The sequence below is a fragment of the Theropithecus gelada genome, chromosome 1 (genome assembly GCF_003255815.1).
Source record: "Theropithecus gelada isolate Dixy chromosome 1, Tgel_1.0, whole genome shotgun sequence".
Taxonomy (NCBI): Eukaryota; Metazoa; Chordata; class Mammalia; order Primates; family Cercopithecidae; genus Theropithecus; species Theropithecus gelada.
The window spans coordinates 89,579,375-89,599,809 of record NC_037668.1 but is presented as its reverse complement, the minus strand read 5'-3'; the positions used below and the strand labels follow the sequence as shown (position 1 = coordinate 89,599,809).

Sequence of the window (20,435 nt, the reverse complement as noted above, 5' to 3'; positions counted from 1 at the left end):
TGATCCACCCATCTCGACCTCCCAAAGTGCTGGGATTACAGGTGTGAGCTACCCCATGTGGCCAAAAAAATGTTTTTTAACAAAAAAAGAGCCCATCATAAAACTGGCCATTTGTAAATACTGGTACAGCAAATTCCTTTGAATATCAAACCACTAAGATAAGTAGGAAAGGCCATTTGCTAGGTAATAGCCTAATAACCATATTTGAAATCTATGAAGCAAAGAAACAGCAGCTCGGGAAAACTGACACACAGGTATAAAGTTACCAAGAGAAAGTGTCAATTGTATTGACTCATCCTAATGACACTGAAAATTTTGTGACAACAGACAGTGGCTAGGTAATCTAAACCAAAATGATTTTTTAAATCTCCAACCAGCCAACAAGTACTAATAATAAACATATGTAAGAAAATGTGAATGAGAGTAGAAATTTAAAAGAATATTTTTTTGCTAATGCATTTAGTGAAAACTGTAGAGGCCTGTCTAAGCACAACTTTCTGCCTTCATGTGGATTCATATGGGGAAATGTAATCAATCCCTTACTCAATGAATCTAATAGCAGGTGAAAGGAAGTCTAATGGACCACTGGTACTATAAACTTATACCTAACCTAAATTACTTCCTGTTCCTCCAAATACATTTGATAATCATTCTTTCATTTTTCACATAAAACTGTAAGATTCTTTGTGAAACATAGGACTAATATCCACAGGCCTTTCAGTGTACAGTAAAACAAACAGATCATAAAAGCAATCATAAAAATGCCAGCAATTTTAAGCAGCTGATACAGGTTATAAATTTAAAGGCAAGCTCTCTCTCTCCTAACAGTTTTCTGTCTATTGTCGACTTAAATGGTTTCAACATGAACTGAGTGTCTGCTAATTTTAAGGGAAGTTTGTGTGCAGTCCTTAATTATTCTTACAGCTTAAAATGCTAAAGATGGGGGAAAAAATCAACTGACTGATCCAATAGGGAAGAAAGGCAGGAAGGAAAAATAAAGGCAGGCTGGCTATTCTTTGACTCTCCCATTTCTTTGGACTGTAGTGTTAGAAACTTGATGTGAAATGAAACATGAGTGTTTTTTATTAGAGCATTTTAACATACCATTACTTCATAATCAGGACCCAATAGGTTTTCCCATCTGGATTTCAGCTCATTTTCTGGAGAGTCTGGGGCTTTTTCTGGATATTAAAAAAAGAGAGAGAGAGAGAGAATGTTGAAACTACTGTGAGCCAAACACACTTAACTGCTAAATTCTTCAATAACAGTCCAGTTTCAGTAAGTAAAGGGGAAATGAATAAAAAGGAAAATGCATTAACTTAGGTCTACTAGGTAAAGTAAATCAGAGGTGACTTATAAAACTAACATAAAATGTAAAGACCAGCTGTGACCAAATTACGAAAGAGCTTTTTTTGTTAAGGGATATTTTAAAGGAAAGAGAACATGATGAGTTATACATGAAATTTAAATTATATACAGTTTATATGTAAACATCCTATAGTTTACAAGTAAAATGCATCTGGCTTTGCTTTATAATACATTAGGACATAGAAGGATTTAATTTAAATGTTAATCACTTCAAAGTAGTTCCATTCCAGCTGTCCACTAGAAAAGTAAAAACTTATCAAGATATCTTTACTATCAGCAGCGCATATCAACACAATACAATCAGACTTTTCATATGGGTAGCTATAAAGGCTTGTCTGGTTTAATTCAGTCAAAGTTCCATGAGCTTTAATACAATAGAAACTCTGGTTTCACACTAGTCTTTTGTTGCTTGGTTATTAAGATATTTGTATCTTTATGACTTTCTTACTTGAGTGTAATACGGTCTGTGTTGCATAATTTTATACAGCCAAAACAGATTTTAAGTGTCTTGCCTGTCCTCCACATGACTGTAAGCAGAAGCTCAGTGCATGGTGCATAGTATGAATAATGTCTAATAGGCAAAAGTCAAAGTACTAAAACTGAAGTTATAACTTATACCCATAGCAGTAGCAGAAAATGAACAAACTTCTACGTTTTTTAACTTAAAGAAAAACTGTCTCAATATTGTCTTAAGATTAAACAAGTCACAGAACAGTTATCACAACTGATATAACCATCTGCCTAAAATCAAATGTAACTTGCAGTATCAGTTCTTTTAGTCTTCAGCATGGACAGCTCATCTTGGATAAGCATATAATGTTCAATGACATAATACAAATCATTAAGCGAAACAGGCTAACCTCAAAAATCAGTGACTAACACTAATGAACACTAAAGAACTTAAATTACTACATTTATAAAAGAACACCCGTGAAATAACTATATTAATTGCTATGCTAGATTTCATTTAGGGGATGACTAACCAAAGATCCTATTAAAAACAAAAAATCAAATTCATTTGGGCTCTGCACCTTTGTGCCTATTCCTGTTAGTATTTCCTTAAGAAATTACATTAAGAGTTCTAACATCTTGCCTTATAAATTTCTTCTTATAAATTTCCAGTAATTTCTTATCTGGTAAACAAATTTGAACAAAATTTGCAATTTATTTGTTGAATTCTAAGCTTAAAAATATGGCTCTCATATGACAGTTAATATATATGTATAATATAATGTTGACATTTCACCAGCAATTCTTTTGACTATATTTTTACCTTTCCGTTGTACAACAAAAACACAGTCATGTGTTTTAAACCACAGTACAAAGGCCTAAGTGCTAGAGAAAAGAGATATACTTTCAGCAGCTCAATAAATCCTAGGTTACACAAAATGATCAAAAAATGAATAACATGATGATCTGAAACAATTATTCCAAAGGCAAAAAGAGAGCTAACCTCATAGCAGTTAGTAGATTTTGGTTTTACTCTAAAGCTAAAATTATACATATGCAAGAAGAAAAAAATGTAGTGAAGTTGATCCAAATAGCACACATGAAATATTTCTAAAACTGATACTTCCTGGTCAATTGTAGGTATACTCTTTAATTTTTGCAAATATAACTAAAAAATGGTATGTCATTTTTAAAATTCGTATTTCTTTCATTACAAATGAAGTTGATATGTCAGTGTTGTTATTAGCTTTTTGTATTCCTCTTTCGTGAACCATCTGTTCACTGTCTTTACTTGCTTTCATTTTAGCAAGTAGGACTTAATTTGAAATGGGAACATAGTATATAAGATGCCAAGACCGTCACATTGATGATGAAAATCTTGTAGTGCACGTCTTGGAGTTAAAGTCTTAAGTATCAAGAAGTAAAATAATTTCATTGTTTCTATTACTAACATTAAAAGTTGAGTGCAAATTGTATAAAATTAGGTACTTTGATTAGTAAAAAAAAATTGAATGTTTTGTCATTTATTTTATTAAGCATGCCCAGTTAAGCCAAGCTTAGTAAATAATGTTTTTTAAACGTCAGGTAGCATTTAAAATAGAGGAGTATTGTTATCCCTAGCGTGAGTATAACGATGATACGAAAAGCTTTGTCTTGTCATTATAATAAAAAAAAGGAACATTTATTATGGAAAGAATTTTTCTAAAACTGTATCTAATTTCAGAATGTACTCGATTTTCATCTGACTTTTTACTGAAAATCTGAGCTCAACTCAGATTTGCAAAGATAAACTGCAATCTACTTGAGTCAAAAAGAACAAGGTAAATTTCCAAATCATAGGCTATTCTTTCCTGACCTGAGACAAGACAAAGCCAAAAGCCAAAACTTCTCAGGAACATGGATGGTGTTAAGTACTCAAGGAGTTTCATTTAGCAGGCGAGGCTTTCCCAGGCACTTTTATGCAGGGAACTGTGTGCAACTGTTACTCAATGAACTTGGAGAGTAGAGTCCACTGTAATAGCTAAGGTATCAAAATACAAAGTAAAAGGACAAAGCTGCAAATCAATTAAAAAAATTAAAGAATAAATGTATAACAGCCTGGCAATTCGATGCAACTTATAGAAATGTATACATTATTAATTTTTATAATAAAAAACATGTATAATGAAAAAGAAACATATGCTATATGTGTATAAACAGCAATAATCTATAGATATAGACATATCAATGATAATATATAAGCTAAGGTGGTTCCCGCCTATAATCTCAGCACTCTGAGGGGCCAAGGTGGGAGGATGGCTTGAGGTCAGGAGTTTAAAACCAGCCTGGACAACACAGTGAGACCCCATCTCTACAAAAATTAAAATGAAATTAAAAACTTAACATAAGTAAAGAAAAATTAAACAAGAGCTTGGTCTCCAACTGTCACAGTGTTAAAATGTTGATATTGGCTGGGCACAGTGGCTCACACCTGTAATCCCAACACTTTGGGAGGCCCAGGTGGGCAGATCATTTGAGGCCAGGAGTTCAAGACCAGCCTGGCCAATATGGTGAAACCCCGTCTCTACTAAAAATACAAAAATTAGCCCAGTGTGGTGGCATGCACCTGTAATCCCAGCTATACTTGGGAGGCTGAGGCAGGAGAATCACTTGAACCCAGGAGGTGGAGGTTACAGTAAGCTGAGATCATGCCACTGCACTCCAGCCTGGGCAACAAGAATGAAACTCCATCTCAGGGTCTGTCGTGGGGTGGGGGGAGCGGGGAGGGAGAGCATTAGGAGAAATACCTAATGTAAATGACGAGTTAACGGGTGCAGCACACCAACATGGCACATGTACACATATGTAACAAACCTGCACGTTGTGCACATGTACCCTAGAACTTAAAGTATAATAAAAAATAAAAGAAGAAAAAAAAACTCCATCTCAAAGAAAAGATGTTGATATTAACAATATGCTATTTTATATCTCCAAAATGCCTATAAGATTTCTCACATTATATTAAATACAAAGAGAGAAAATGGTTAACAAATGAAGAAGTCTGTTATTGCAAAGTGAATGCTTTGTACCTACCCAATTTTTCTAAGGCTTGTATGTTGTCACTTTTTAAATTATCCATTCTATCTTTAATTTCCTCCTGTTCACCATCCACATTAGTTTCAGTTTCCACTGCTCCAGTTAGAAAGAGAGCTGGTGGTTTGGGTGGTTCAACAACAGTTCCTAAAACCAAAAAATACATATTTAAAAAAAATTTTTGTAATGCTAACTTGAATTATTAGTTGTTGAGGACTATATTTAAGTGAGCATATTTTACTCCTGTTCTCCCATTTCATGACCTTATTAAATCTGAGATAACTTACATATACGATTCCTTAAACCCAAAATGCCATGTGTAATAGATAATCAATCAATTCCTTAAAAAATGAACTTGTTAATAGCATTGAAAAGAATAAGGAACTAAACAATGAGAAGAGAAAAGCAAGGTAAACTCAATGACAAAGAAGGGGTTAGATGCTTTTCAATATAGCCTTGGGGGAAAAAAATGCTAAAGTCCTAAGCTCTTACTGTTCTGGTGGGCAGGAAGCAAGACCTGCAGAATAGCTGGACCAATTGCTATGGGCTCTCCTATGTTCTGGCATGACATCATCATGACGCTGACAAACAAACCTACACAGGTAACCTTATTACTTAGAAGGGAGTTAGAAAGAATTCCCCTTGGTGTAGAGATTCCTCATCTTGCTAAATTGAGCTAAGTAAAATAATAGAGGAACTGGAAAGGATCAGTGGCTCATGGCTATAGTCCTAGTGCTTTGGGAGGTTAAGGTGGGAGGATCATATCAGGCCAGAAGTTTGAGACCAGCCGGGGCAACTTAGTGAGACCCAATCTCTACTCCCAAACAAAAAATCTTCTTTAAAAATTAGCCAGACATGGTGACGTGCATCTGTAGTCCTAGCTACTTGGGAGTCTGAGGTGGGAGGATTTTCTGAGCCCAGGAGTTTGAGGCTGCAGTGAGCTATGATCGTGCCACTGTACTACAGCCTGGGTGACAGAGCAAGACCTTGTTTTTTAAAAAAAACATAGGAGTTACTCAAGTTTTCACCGTCAACCATAAGTTGCATAAGAGTGATTCTACATTGTGTTTTAAATAATTACACATCACTTATAAAGTATTCTTATAAAAAATAATTAAGGCCAGGCACAGTGGCTCACGCCTGTAATTCCAGCACTTTGGGAAGTCAAGGCAGATGGATCACTTAAGGTCACGTGTTCAAGACCAGCCTGGCCAACATGGTGAAACCCTATCTCTACTAAAACTACAAAAATTAGACAGGCACGATGGCGCACGCCTGTAATCCCAGCCACTGGGGAGGCTGAGACACGAGAATCAAGAATTGCTCATTCACAGATACTGGGTATCCCTACATTCAGTTGGTGTGGTAAACTGAAGCCAAGAGCTCTTTCAGAGCTATTAAACACCATTATAGGGAAGGATTCCAAGATGGCCAAATAGGAACAGCTCCGGTCTATAGCTCCCAGCGTGAGTGCAACAGAAGACAGGTGACTTCTGCATTTCCAACTGAGGTACTGGGTTCATCTCACTGGGACTGGTTGGACAGTGGGTGCAGCCCATGGAGTGTAAGCTGAAGGAACGCGGGGCATCGCCTCACCCGGGAGGCACAGGGGTCAGGGAATTCCCTTTCCTAGCCAAGGGAAGCCGTCACAGACACTACCTGGAAAATCGGGACACCCTTGCCCTAATACTGCACTTTTCCAACGGTCTTAGCAAATGGCACACCAGGAGATTAAATCCCATGCCTGGCTTGGCGGGTCCCACGCCCATGGAGCCTTGCTCACTGCTAGCACAGCAGTCTGAGATTGGACTGCAGGGTGGCAGCGAGGCTGGGGGAGTGACGTCGGCCATTGCTGAGTTTTGACAAGGTAAACAAAGCACCTGGGAAGCTCCAACTGGGTGGAGCCCACTGCAGCTCAAGGAGGCCTGCCTGCCTCTATAGACTCCACCTCTGGGGGCAGGGCATAGCTGAACAAAAGGCAGCGGAAACGTCTGCAGACTTAAAAGTCCCTGTATGACAGCTTTGAAGAGAGCAGTGGTTCTCCCAGCACGGAGTTTGAGATCTGAGAACAGAGAGACTGCCTCCTCAAGTGGGTCCCTGACTCCCGAGTAGCCTAACTGGGAGACATCTCCCAGTAGGGGCCGACTGAAACCTCATACAGCTGGTGCCCCTTGGAGACGAAGATTCCAGAGGACGGATTAGGCAGCAATATTTACTGTTCTGCAATATTTGCTGCTCTGCAGCCTCCACTGGTGATACCCAGGCAAACAGGGTCTGGAGTGGACTTCCAGAAAACTACAGCAGACACGCAGCTGAGGGTCCTGACTGTTAGAAGGAAAACTAACAATCAAGAGGAATAGCATCAACATAAACAAAAAGGATATCCACACCAAAACACCATCTGTAGGTCACCATCATCAAAGACCAAAGGGAGCTAAAACCATACAGATGGGGAAAAAACAGAGCCAAAAAGCTGAAAACTCTAAAACACAGAGTGCCTCTTCTTCTTTCTCCAAAGGATCGCAGCTCCTTGCCAGCAATGGAACAAAGCTGGACGGAGAATGACTTTGACGAGCTGACAGAAGGAGGCTTCAGAAGATCGGTAATAACAAACTTCTCCAAGTTAAAGGAGGACGTTCGAACCCATCACAAGGAAGCTAAAAACCTTGAAAAAAGATTAGAAGAATGGCTAACTAGAATGAACAGTGTAGAGAAGACTTTAAATGACCTGATGGAGCTGAAAACCTTGGCATGAGAACTACGTGACGAATGCACAAGCTTCAGTGGCCAATTTGATCAAATGGAAGAAAGGGTATCAGTGATCGAAGATCAAATAAATGAAATGAAGCAAGAAGAGAAATTTAGAGAAAAAAGTAAAAAGAAACAAACAAAGCCTCCAAGAAATATGGGACTATGTGAAAAGACCAAATCTATGTTTGATTGGTATACCTGAAAGTGATGGGGAGAATGGAACCAAATTGGAAAACACTCTTCAGGATATTATCCAGGAGAACTTCCCCAACCTAGCAAGGCAAGCCAACATTCAAATTCAGGAAATAACAGAGAACGCCACAAAGATACTCTTTGAGAAGAGCAACCACAAGACACATAATTGTCAGATTCACCAAAGTTGAAATGAAGGAAAAAATGTTAAGGACAGCCAGAGAGAAAGGTCGGGTTACCCACAAAGGGAAGCCCATCAGACTAACCAGAAGATCTCTCCGCAGAAACTCTACAAGCCAGAATAGAATGGGGGCCAATATTGGACATTCTTAAAGAAAAGAATTTTCAACCCAGAATTTCATATCCAGCCAAACTAAGCTTCCTAAGTGAAGGAGAAATAAAATCCTTTACAGACATGCAAATGCTGAGAGATTTTGTCACCACCAGGCCTGCCTTACAGGAGCTCCTGAAGGAAGCACTAAACATGGAAAGGAACAATCAGTACCAGCCACTGCAAAAACATGCCAAATTGTAAAGACCATCAATGCTAGGAAGAAACTGCATCAACTAACGGGCAAAATAACCAGCAAATATCATAATGACAGGATCAAATTCACACATAACAATATTAACCTTAAATGTAAATGGGCTAAATGCCCCAATTAAAAGACACAGACTGGCAAATTGGATAAAGAGTCAAGACCCATCAGTGTACTGTATTCAGGAGACCCATCTCATGTGCAGAGACATTCATAGGCTCAAAATAAAGGGATGGAGGAAGATCTACCAGAAATACAAACTAACATCAGATAATACTATAAACACCTCCATGCAAATAAACTAGAAAATCTAGAAGAAACTGATAAATTCCTGGACACATACACCCTCCTAAGACTAAATCAGGAAAACACTGAATCCCTGAATAGACCAATAACAGGTTCTGAAATTGAGGCAATAATTAATAGCCTACCAACCAAAAAAAGTCCAGAACCAGACAGATTCACAGCCATATTCTACCAGAGGTACAAAGAGGAACTGGTACCATTCCTTCTGAAACTATTCCAATCAATAGAAAAAGAGGGAATCCTTCCCAGTTCATTGTATGAGGCCAGTATCATCCTGACACCAAAGCCTGGCAGAGACATAACAAACAGAAAAAGAGAATTTTAGACCAATATCCCCGATGAACATCGATGCAAAAATCCTCAATAAAATACTGGCAAACCAAATCCAGCAGCACATCAAAAAGTTTATCCACCACAATCAAGTTGGTTTCATCCCTGGGATGCAAGGCTAGTTGAAGATGTGCAAATCAATAAATGTAATCCATCATATAAACAGAACCAAAGACAAAAACCATGTGATTATCTCAATAGATACAGAAAAGGCCTTTGACAAAATTCAACAGCCCTTCATGCTAAAAACTCTCAATAAATTCGGTATTGATGGAAGGTATCTCAAAATAATAAGAGCTATTTATGACAAACCCACAAGCCAATATCATAGTGAATGAGCAAAACCTGGAAGCATTCCCTCTGAAAACTGGCACAAGACAGGAATGCCCTCTCTTACCACTCCTATTCAACATAGTGTTGGAAGTTCTGGCCAGGGCAATCAGGCAGGAGAAAGACATAAAGCATATTCAATTAGGAAGAGAAGAAGTCAAACTGTCCCTGTTTGCAGATGACATGATTGTATATTTAGAAAACTCCACTGTCTCAGCCCAAAATCTCCTTAAGCTGATAAGCAACTTCAGCAGTCTCAGGATACAAAAGCAATGTGCAAAAATCATAAGCATTCCTACACAGCAATAACAGACAAACAGAGAGCCAAATCATGAGTGAACTCCCATTCACAACTGCTTCAAAGAGAATAAAATACCTAGGAATCCAACTTACAAGGGATGTGAAGGACCTCTTCAAGGAGAACTGCAAACCACTGCTCAACGAAATAAAAGAGGATACAAACAAATGGGAAAACATTCCATGTTCATGGATAAGAAGAATCAATATTGTGAAAATGTCCATACTGCCCAATGTAATTTATAGATTCAGTTTCATCCCCATCAAGCCACCAATGACTTCCTTCACAGAATTGGAAAAAACTACTTTAAAGTTCATATGTAACCAAAAAAGGCCCGCATTGCCAAGACAATCCTAGGTAAAAAGAACAAAGCTGGAGGCATCATGCTACCTGATTTCAAACTATACTACAAGGCTACAGTAACTAAAACAGCATGGTACTGGTACCAAGACAGAGATATAGACCAATGGAACAGAACAGAGCCCTCAAAAATAATACCACACATCTACAACCATCTCATCTTTGACAAACCTGACAAAAACAAGAAATGGGGAAAGGATTCCCTATTTAATAAATGGTGCTGGGAAAACTGCCTAGCCACATGTAGAAAGCTGAAACTGGATCCCTTCCTTACTCCTTATACAAAGATTAATTCAAGATGGATTAAAGACTTAAATGTTAGACCTAAAACCATAAAAACCCTAGAAGAAAATCTAGGCAATACCATTCAGGATATAGGCGTGGGCAAGGACTTCATGACTAAAACACCAAAAGCAATGGCAACAAAAGCCAAAATAGACAAATGGGATCTAATTAAACTAAAGAGCTTCTGCACAGCAAAAGAAACTACCATCAGAGTGAACAGGCAACCTACAGAATGGGAGAATATTTTTGCAATCTACCCATCTGACAAAGGGCTAATATCCAGAATCTACAAAGAACTTAAACAAATTTACAAGAAAAAATCAAACAACCCCATCAAAAAGTGGGCAAAGCATATGAACAGACACTTCTCAAAAGAAGACGTTTATGCAGCCAACAGACACATGAAAAAATGCTCATCATCACTGGTCATCAAAGAAATGCAAATCAAAACCACAATGAGATACCATCTCACACCAGTTAGAATGGTGATCATTAAAAAGTCAGGAAACAACAGGTGCTGGAGAGGATGTGGAGAAATAGGAACACTTTTACACTGCTGGTGGGAGTGTAAACTTGTTCAACCATTGTTGAAGACAGTGTGGCGATTCCTCAAGGATCTAGAACTAGAAATACCATTTGATCCAGCCATCCCATTACCGGGTATATATCCAAAGGATTATAAATCATGCTGCTATAAAGACACATGCACACGTATGTTTATTGTGGCACTATTTACAATAGCAAAGACTTGGAACCAACCTAAATGTCCATCAGTGATAGACTGAATTAAGAAAATGTGGCACATATACACCATGGAATACTATGCAGCCATAAAAAAGGATGGGTTCATGTCCTTTGCTGGGACATGGATGAAGCTGGAAACCATCATTCTGAGCAAAGACAGAAAACCAAACACCACATGTTCTCACTCATAGGTGGGAACTGAACAATGAGAACACTTGGACATAGGGTGGGGAACATCACACACCGGGGCCTGTTGTAGGGTGGGAGGAGTGGGGAGGGATAGCATCAGGAGAAATACCTAATATAAATGATGAGTTAATGGTTGCAGCACACCAACATGTCACATGTATACATATGTAACAAACCTGCACGTCATGCACATGTACTTTAGAACTTAAAGTATAATTTAAAAAAAATAAAAATTAAATTTAAAAAAAAGCTTCTGCATAGCAAAATAAGTAGTCAACGTAGTCAACACAGTAAACAGACAACCTACAGAATGGGAGAAAATATTTGCAAAGTATGTCTCCAATGAATGACTAATATTCAGGTTCTAGAAGGAACTCACACAACTCAATAAGAATAAAACAACTCCCCATTAAAAAGTGGGCAAAATACATGAACAGACATTTCTCAAAAGTAGACATATAAGTAGCCAACAAACTAACAATCCTGCAATTAAAACCACATTCAAACCACAATGAGATACCATCTCGTATCAGTCAGAATGGCCATTATTAAAAAGTCAAAAAATAACTGATATTGGCAAGGATGTGGAGAAAAGGGAACACTTATACACTGTTGGTGGGGATGTAAATTAGGACAACTTCTGTCGATGTGGAAAACAGTATGGAGATCTCTTAAAGAACTAAAAATAGCACAACCATTTGACCCAGTAACTCCACTACTTGGTATCTACTCAAAGGAAAAGAAATAGTTCTATCAAAAAGATTCAGGTACTAGTACGTTTATTTCAGCACTATTTGTAATACCAAAGTCATGAAAGCAATCGAAGTGTCCATCAACAGATGATAGGATACAGAAAATGTAGTATATACCATGGACTACTATACAGCCATAAAAAGAATGAAATTGTGTTCTGTTTTGTTTTGTTTTCAGCAACATGAATGGTGCTGGAGGCCATTATTCTAAGTGAAATAACTCGGAAACAGGAAATTAAACACTCCATGTTCTCACTTATAAGTAGAAGCTAAACAATGGGTACACACAGACATGCAGAAGAAGATAATAAACACTGTGGATCCCAGGATGAAGGAGGCTGGTGGAGAGGGGGTGAGGGTTGAAAAATTACATATTCGGTATGATGTTCACTATTTGGGTGATGGGTATACTAGAAGCCCAAATCCCAACACTATGCATATATATCCATGTAATAAACCTACACATTTATCCCCTGAATCTATAAAAATAAAAAAATTGTTAAATTAAAAAATTTATATTTATATAAATATTTATGTACGCTATTTAAGGTCAATATGGCATTTGTGCCAGGCGGGGTGGCTCACGCCTGTAATCCAAGCACTTTGGGCGGCCAAGGCAGGCAGATCACGAGGTCAGGAGTTCGAGACCAGCCTGGCCAACATAATGAAACCCTGTCTCTACTAAAAATAAAAAAATCAGCCAGGCATGGTGGCGGGCAGCGCCTGTAATTCCAACTACTCGGGAGGCTGAGGCAGGAGAATCACTTGAACACGGGAGGTGGAGGTTGCAGTGAGCCAATATGGCGCCATTGCACTCCAGTCTGGGTGACAAGAGTAAAACTCTATCCTGAAAATAAATAAATAGGCCGGGCGCGGTGGCTCAGGCCCGTAATCCCAGCACTTTGGGAGGCCGAGGCAGGCAAATCACGAGGTCAGGAGATCGAGACCATCCTGGCTAACACAGTGAAACCCCGTCTCTACTAAAAAATACAAAGCATTAGCCAGGCATGGTGGCGGACGCCTGTAGTCCCAGCTACTCGGGAGGCTGAGGCAGGAGAATGGCATGAACCCAGGAGGCAGAGCTTGCAGTGAGCCGAGATCGTGCCACTGCACTCCAGCCTAGGCGGTAGGGCAAGACTCCCTCTCAAAAAATAAATAAAAATAAATAATTAGTTAATTAAAAAATTAAATGGCATTTGTACAATTTGCACTATTTAGGCAATTTTTAATTTCATACATTGGATGCAGTTGGCATCTGTCTTTCAGCAACAAAAGTTCTACTATCACATAAAAGAGAAGAAGTTCCAACTGAAATACAAATCACTATTGGCTGAAAGCAAAGGCTTCCAGGTGTATTGTATCTTCAGAGGAATATTTCCAGAGGAAAAAAATGATCTTCTGTCAAATTCTAATTGAAGTATTTCTTACTTCTTAGTTATATAACTAGTCACGTTTTTTTTTTTTTCCTTTTAAGAGACAGGTCTGATTCTGTCACCCAGGCCAGCATGCAGTGGCAACTTTTTTGCTCACTGAAGCCTCAAACTCCTAGGTTCAAGTCATCCTCCTGCCTGAGTCTCCTGAGTAGCTGGGAATACAGGTGGGTGCCACCAGGCCCGGCTAGTGTTTAATTTTTTGTACAGAAGGGGTCTCCCTATGTTGGCCAGGCTGGTCTTAAATTCCTGGCCTCAAGCGATTCTCCTGCCTCGGCCTCCAGAAGTGCTGGAATTACAGGTGTGAGCCACCAAGCATGGTTAGAATTACTGCACCCAGTAAGTCACTCATTCTAAATTGAATATGTGTTTCCACGATTATCAACTTTTGTTCATCTATACATTTATAAGTTGATAATTAAAAACTGACATGCAGCCGGGCACTGTGGTTCACACCTGTAATCCCAGTACTTTAGGAGGCCAAGGCAGGTGGATCACTTGAGCTCAGGAGTTTGAGACTAGTATGGGCAACCCAGGAAAGACCCCATCTCTACAAAATAAATAAATTATCTGGGTTTGGTGGTGCTTGCCTGTGGTCCCAGCTACTCAGGAGGCTGAGGTGGGAGGATAACTTGAGCCCAGGAAGTAAGGCTGCAGTGAGCCATGATAGTGCCACTGCACTCCAGCCTGGGCAACAAAGTGAGACCTGTCTAAAAAAAAAACAAAATACAGATACATGCTTTATTTTCTCTCAGTATACCTCAAAAAGTAAATCAAGAAGCAGACTAGAATAAAATATATTGTTAAAAGTAATAGGAAACCTGGCTGGGCATGGTGGCTCACACCTGTAATTACAGCACGTTGGAAGGCAAAGGCAGGCAGATCGCCTGAGGTCAGGAGTTTGAGACCAGCCTGACTAACATGGTGAAACCTTGTCTCTACTAAAAATACAAACAGAATTAGCTGTGTGTGGTGGCACACGCCTGTAGTCTCAGCTACTTGGGAGGTTGAGGCATGAGAATCACTTGAACCCAGGAGGCAGAGGTTGTAGTGAGCCAAGATCATGCCACTGCACTCCAGCCTTTTTTTGAGGCAGTAATAGGAAACCTGAAGTCTGCAAAATGTCAAAGCATTAGACAAATGAGGTTCCCCCAACAAAGGTGTCAAAGCTTTATTATTCAAATATATGTAACCAATGAAATTTGAAAGCTTTTAGAAAAAATGATTTTCTTTTTTTTTTTTTTTTTTTTTGAGACAGAGTCTCACTCTGTCGCCCAGGCTGGAGTGCAGTGGCCGGATCTTAGCTCACTGCAAGCTCCGCCTCCTGGGTTTATGCCATTCTCCTGCCTCAGCCTCCCGAGTAGCTGGGACTACAGGCGCCGCCACCTCGCCCGGCTAGTTTTTTTTTTTTTTTTTTTTTTTTTTTTTTTTTTTTAGTACAGATGGGGTTTCACCGTGCTAGCCAGGATGGTCTCGATCTCCTGACCTTGTGATCCACCCATCTTGGCCTCCCAAAGTGCTGGGATTACAGGCTTGAGCCACCGCGCCTGGCCCGAGAAAAAATGATTTTCATCTCCATTTAGAGATGCTCTCAGAGCTTAGTGCATGTCAAGGTGCACATCCTACCATTCTGACTGACATAGTAAGCAAAGAAAACACTTCTTCAATGAACAAATGAGCTGACTCATTTCTCCATCAGTGCATTACACGAGGCGGGACAACATTTCCTGCTGAGACTCATGGAGCAACTTCCAAAATTGAACTGCTCTTCCAAACGTAAACTACTTGAGGGATAGAGGGGTGGCAAATTAATCACCTCTGGCTGAAAGTGGTTCAAGTGGAGAAGTAGATGAGGATGTCTTCCTTCGAACTAGGGTTAGGTGTACCACCTGCCCTGCATTTCGTAATACTTCAACAACATCTTGGTTGGCAAAACCCTGAATGTTCACACCATTGACCTAAAACATCAAGAGAAACAGTAAACACAGGTTTCAAGTTAGCTACTATTTTTAGCTCTGGCAAAAATGAGGTAATTCCTTTCATTCCAAAAATAAATTATTTAGGCCAAGTATGGTGGCTCGCACCTGTAATCCCAGTACTTTGGTAGGCCAAGGTGGGTGGATCACCTGAGGTCAGGAGTTTGAGACCAGACTGGCCAACATGGCGAAACCCCATCTCTACTAAACACACAAAAATTAGCCAGGTGTGGTGGCAGACACCTGTAGACCCAGCTACTCGGAAGGCTGACGCAGGAGAATCGCTTGAACCTGGGAGGTAGTGGTTGGAGTGAGCCAAGATTGTGCCATTGCACTCCAGCCTGGGTGACAGAGCAAGACAAAGGAAGGAAGGAAGGAGGGAAGGAGGGAAGGAGGGAAGGAGGGAGGGAAGGAAAGAAGGAAGGAAGGAAGGAAGGAAGGAAGGAAGGAAGGAAGGAAGGAAGGAAGGAAGGAAGGAAGGAAGGAAGGAAGGAGAAGGGGGGAAGTGGGGAAGTGGTAAGGGGAAAAAGGGGGAAGGGGAAAGGGGGGAAGGAGGGAAAAGGGAAAGGAGGGAAGGGAGGAAGGAGGGAAGGCGGAAGGAAGGGAAAGAAAGTGGAAGGGAGGGAAAGAAAGGGAAAGAAAGAGGAAGAAAAGAAAGAAAAAAGAAAAGTAAAGAAAAGAATTAATTTAGACCTTAGGATATATTTTTGAATAAGGATGTAAAACTAGTAAAACATGCTGAGAAACTTCCTCACACACTAGAAAGCAAATTCAAATTTGTCACTTAACTAATAGCCTGAGAGATATAAAGGACTTTAATCTCTGATGCAATTCAAAATTCAAAATGCCATAAAAGATGACCAGCTATGTATAATAGCTTGAGAGCTATTATACATAGCTCTCAAGATGTATTAATAGAAGCCATTATTATCAAAACTGAAGAAGTCATCTAATACTTCATCCCTCTATTCATATCACCACATATTTTCAAGAAACACACTGATCTCCCTCCAATAGGTCTTCTAGCTTTCTGAAAAAGTGTGAGCAAGAACAGTATTCTTAATCTATGTCAAGCCCAATTCCTGAAGTCTATCTGGACCAATAGGCTTCCTCTCTCAATCTTCTTTGAGCTAGCTATAAGTATTTCAACTTTCCCCATAAGGCTTTTAAAGCCAACAGTCATGAAATGTGCTTTCTTAGATAGATTTTAAGGACAAGGACTCAAATCATACCACGCAGCATTTGTTTCTATGTTAAGCAATGTGTATGTATACATGTGTATAGACATTAATATAAATGTATATATAAACTGAACTAATTCCTACTAAATGGGGGAAAGACCAGTTTTAATTGATAAAAGGTAATTATTACATTCTTAAATATGTAAAATACCTCAATTTTAGTTGTACTCATAATTATTAATAGAAAAACTACTTTCACAAAAAGATAAAAAGAGCTGGTTAATGGCCTATTAATTATAGATAAAACGAGTGAGTTTAAAGAACACAGTGTGGTACTCGCAGGGTTTTCTAGAAGAATGCTAGAACATCTTTCAAACATACATGTATAGAAAAAATATATTTTTTTACCAATGTGTTTAGTGAATCCTTTATTTACTGACAGTGAAAAAAAAGTTAATGTAGGAAGAAGAGTCCAAAATAATGAGATTTTACTGTATAACAAACTTAATTTTTTAAAAAACCTTATAAAACTATATTAAGCTATTCCCCCTCTCACATGTATTATAATAATGATCAACCTTTTTTTCAACTAGAATCAAACCTAAAACAGAGGCTAATTACTTACAGCAACTATTTTGTCATTCACTTGAATGTGGCCATTGTGGTACGCAGCACTGCCAGGTATTATACTTTTCACATAAATCCCTGAAGCTTCCCCTTAAGGTGCACAGATATACAGAAAAAGGAAGAAAATTCTAATTAGGCCTTGATTGCAAAATTTGAATCAAGAGGTTAATTAGCTAACGGGGTTGACTGGAGGTTTGATAAATACTATTTTGAACACAAGCAGAGAAATTGATGGATTATTTCAAACTGTCACCATCTCAAGTGACCCGAATTTGAAATGATTTGACTGATGACTACTCTTCTGGAAAAATAATCAGTAATGGAACCCTGATGAAATGTACTCTAATTTAAGCTGGAATTCAGGAGAGCCCAGAGTAAGTCTGACTCTCTCTTAGTCTGTCTCTACTCTTATTACTGATGTGGCATAACACTTCATCATTTTTTTTTTACCATCACTATGACAAAAGTCTCCTAGGTCTTCCTGCCTATATTTAGATCACTGCTCATGTTAGCTTCACAGACACAGAAATAAGAAAACTATATATGATCTTTCTGTTTGTTTTTTTTTTTGAGACGGAGTTGTGCTCTTGTCGCCCAGGCTGGAGTGCAATGGCACGATCTCAGCTCACTGCAACCTCCACCTCCAGAGTTCAAGTGATTCTCCTGCCTCCTAAGCAGCTGGAATTACAGGCGCCCACCACCACACCCAGATAATTTTCATATTTTTAGTAGAGATAGGGTTTCACCATGTTAGTCAGGCTGGTCTCGAATTCCTGACCTCAAGTGATCCGTCCACCTAGGCCTCCCAAAGTGCTGGGATTACAGGTATGAGCTACCACGCCTGGCCCAGAAAAGCACATATGGTCTTAACAACTACAAAAAAAAATTAGTGGCCGGGCGTGGTGGCTCAAGCCTGTAATCCCAGCACTTTGGGAGGCCGAGACGGGCGGATCACGAGGTCAGGAGATTGAGACCATCCTGGCTAACACAGTGAAACCCCGTCTCTACTAAAAAACACAAAAAACTAGCCGAGCGAGGTGGCGAGCACCTGTAGTCCCAGCTACTCGGGAGGCTGAGGCAGGAGAATGGCGTGAACCCAGGAGGCGGAGCTTGCAGTGAGTTGAGATCCGGCCACTGCACTCTAGCCTGGGCAAGACAGCCAAACTCTGCCTCAAAAAAAAAAAAAAAAAAATTAGTATGAGCTCAGCAACATGAAATAATCTTTACATATTATAAAATAAAACATTGAAACAGACAAATGGCTATAAAAAATTTTTTAATTTAAAATTTAAAACTTTAATTGTAAAGCATGCCTTCCCATGGGCAGCGACAGGAAGGGAAACTGGAAAATAAAACACAATAGATCTGCATGATTTTACATTTTTATTTCCAACTAAACTCAAAACATTGTTTGTAGGCCAGGTGTAGTTGTTCAGTTGTAATCCCAGCACTTTGGGAGGCTGAGGAGGGAGGATCACCTGAGCCCTGGACTTTGAGGCAAACCTGGGTGACATAGTAGGATGTCATCCCTACAAAAAATTTTAAAATTAGCTAAGTGTGATGTTATATGCCTGTGATTCCAGCTACTCTGGAGGCTGACGCATGAGAATCACCTGAGCCCAGGAGCTTAAGGCTTGTCTCTTAAAAAAAAAAAAAAAACAAAAATTCCGGGCACGGTGGCTCACACCTGTAATCCCAGCACATTGGGAGGCTGAGGCAGACAGATCACTTGAGGTCAGGAGTTCAAGACCAGCCTGGCCAACATGGCGAAACCCTGTTTCTACTAAAGTACAAAAATTAGCTGGGCGTGATGGTGCACGTCTAATCCCAGCTACTTGGGAGGCTGAGGCAGGAGAATTGCTTGAACCCGGAAGGTGGAGGATGCAGTGAGCTGAGATCGTGCCACTGTACTCCAGCCTGGGCAACAGAGCGAGATTCTGTCTCAAAACAAAACAAAACAAAACAAAACAAAAAAACTATAGAAGAAAAAATAAACATCAATTGCTTGCCATTGCCAACAAAATAATATACAAATTTCATAGAATCACATTCAAGGCCTTCCATAATCTGCCCAAATTTATTTTTTGCCTTCAATTTCCACTACAACTTTCCAAGAAAATAAGTCTGGACACACCAGGCTCTTATTACTATTTTTTTTGAAACAGGGCCTGGCTCTGTTGCCCAGGTTGCAGGTTGGTGTGTAGTGACACAATCATGGCTCACTGCAGCTTCTGCCTCCCCAGCTCAAGCGATCCTCCCACCTCAGCCTCCTGAGTAGCTGGGGCTACAATTTTTTTTATTTTTTGTAGAGACAGGGTTTCACCATGTTGCCCAAGCTGGTCTTGAACTTCTGGGCTCAAATGAGCCGCCAGCCTCAGCCTCCCAAAGTGCTGGGATTACAGGCATGAACCACCAAGCCTGGTCCACAGCACACACTTGACATTTCCCCAAAACAGCTAGCATTTTCATGATTTTACCTTTTCTCTAGCTTCTTTCTTCTAGTAAACTTTGACCTATCAAAACCCTTCTTCTTTTCCATTCATAGCTCAAATGCTGCCTTCTTTGTGAATTCTCCATTTCCCTCTGACAAACTGAATATGTCATCTGCCATACCATGATAGTTTGCTTGTACAGTGGGCCCCGCATATCTGCGGATTTCACATCTGCAGAATGTGAACCGGGTGTGGTGGTGCACACCTGTAGTCCCAGCTACTGGGGAGTCTGAGGCACAAGAGTCACTTGAACCTGGGAGGCAGAGGTTGCAGTGAGCCGAGATCATACCACTGCACTACAGCTCTGGGTGACAGAGCAAGACTCCATCTCAGAAAAGGAAAAAAAAAAAGATAATAATAATTTTTAAAAAAGAACTAAGTGTTTCTTACACATTTGTCTCCCTGAACAGACTTTTCTTATTCATTTTTCTACCCTCTCCAGAACTGCTCAAAAGTCCAACGAATAGAATACAGCAAAAATGATTTTCAAAGACTACTTGTTAAAAAGCATGTTGAGTAGTGTTTGGATTTACCTGCTCCCTACCACCCCTAACTACCCAGTCCAAAAAACTTTTGAGGGTAAAGAAATAAAATGGGCCAGGCATGGTGGCTCATGCCTGTAATTCCAGCACTTTGGGAGGCCAAGGCAGGTGGATCATCTGAGGTCATGAGTTTGAGACCACCCTGGCCAACATAGTGAAACCCTGTCTCTGCTAAAAATACAAAAATTATCTGGGCGTGGTGGTGCATGCCTGTAGTCCCA

General features: G+C 39.7%; 1 protein-coding gene across 3 annotated transcripts in view; it reads right to left on the bottom strand.

The window, feature by feature from the left end:
* The window catches only part of PATJ (PATJ, crumbs cell polarity complex component), a 419,471-nt gene that overhangs the window by 349,068 nt on the left and 49,968 nt on the right, over positions 1 to 20,435 (bottom strand). For all 3 annotated transcript variants that reach the window (XM_025398758.1, XM_025398765.1, XM_025398774.1), the window contains exons 10-13: positions 17,179 to 17,270; positions 15,213 to 15,354; positions 4,891 to 5,037; positions 1,105 to 1,181 (exon numbers count right to left, since the gene is read on the bottom strand). In XM_025398758.1, coding sequence (XP_025254543.1) covers positions 1,105 to 1,181; positions 4,891 to 5,037; positions 15,213 to 15,354; positions 17,179 to 17,270 — 458 coding nt within the window. The remainder of the gene's footprint in view (positions 1 to 1,104; positions 1,182 to 4,890; positions 5,038 to 15,212; positions 15,355 to 17,178; positions 17,271 to 20,435) is intronic.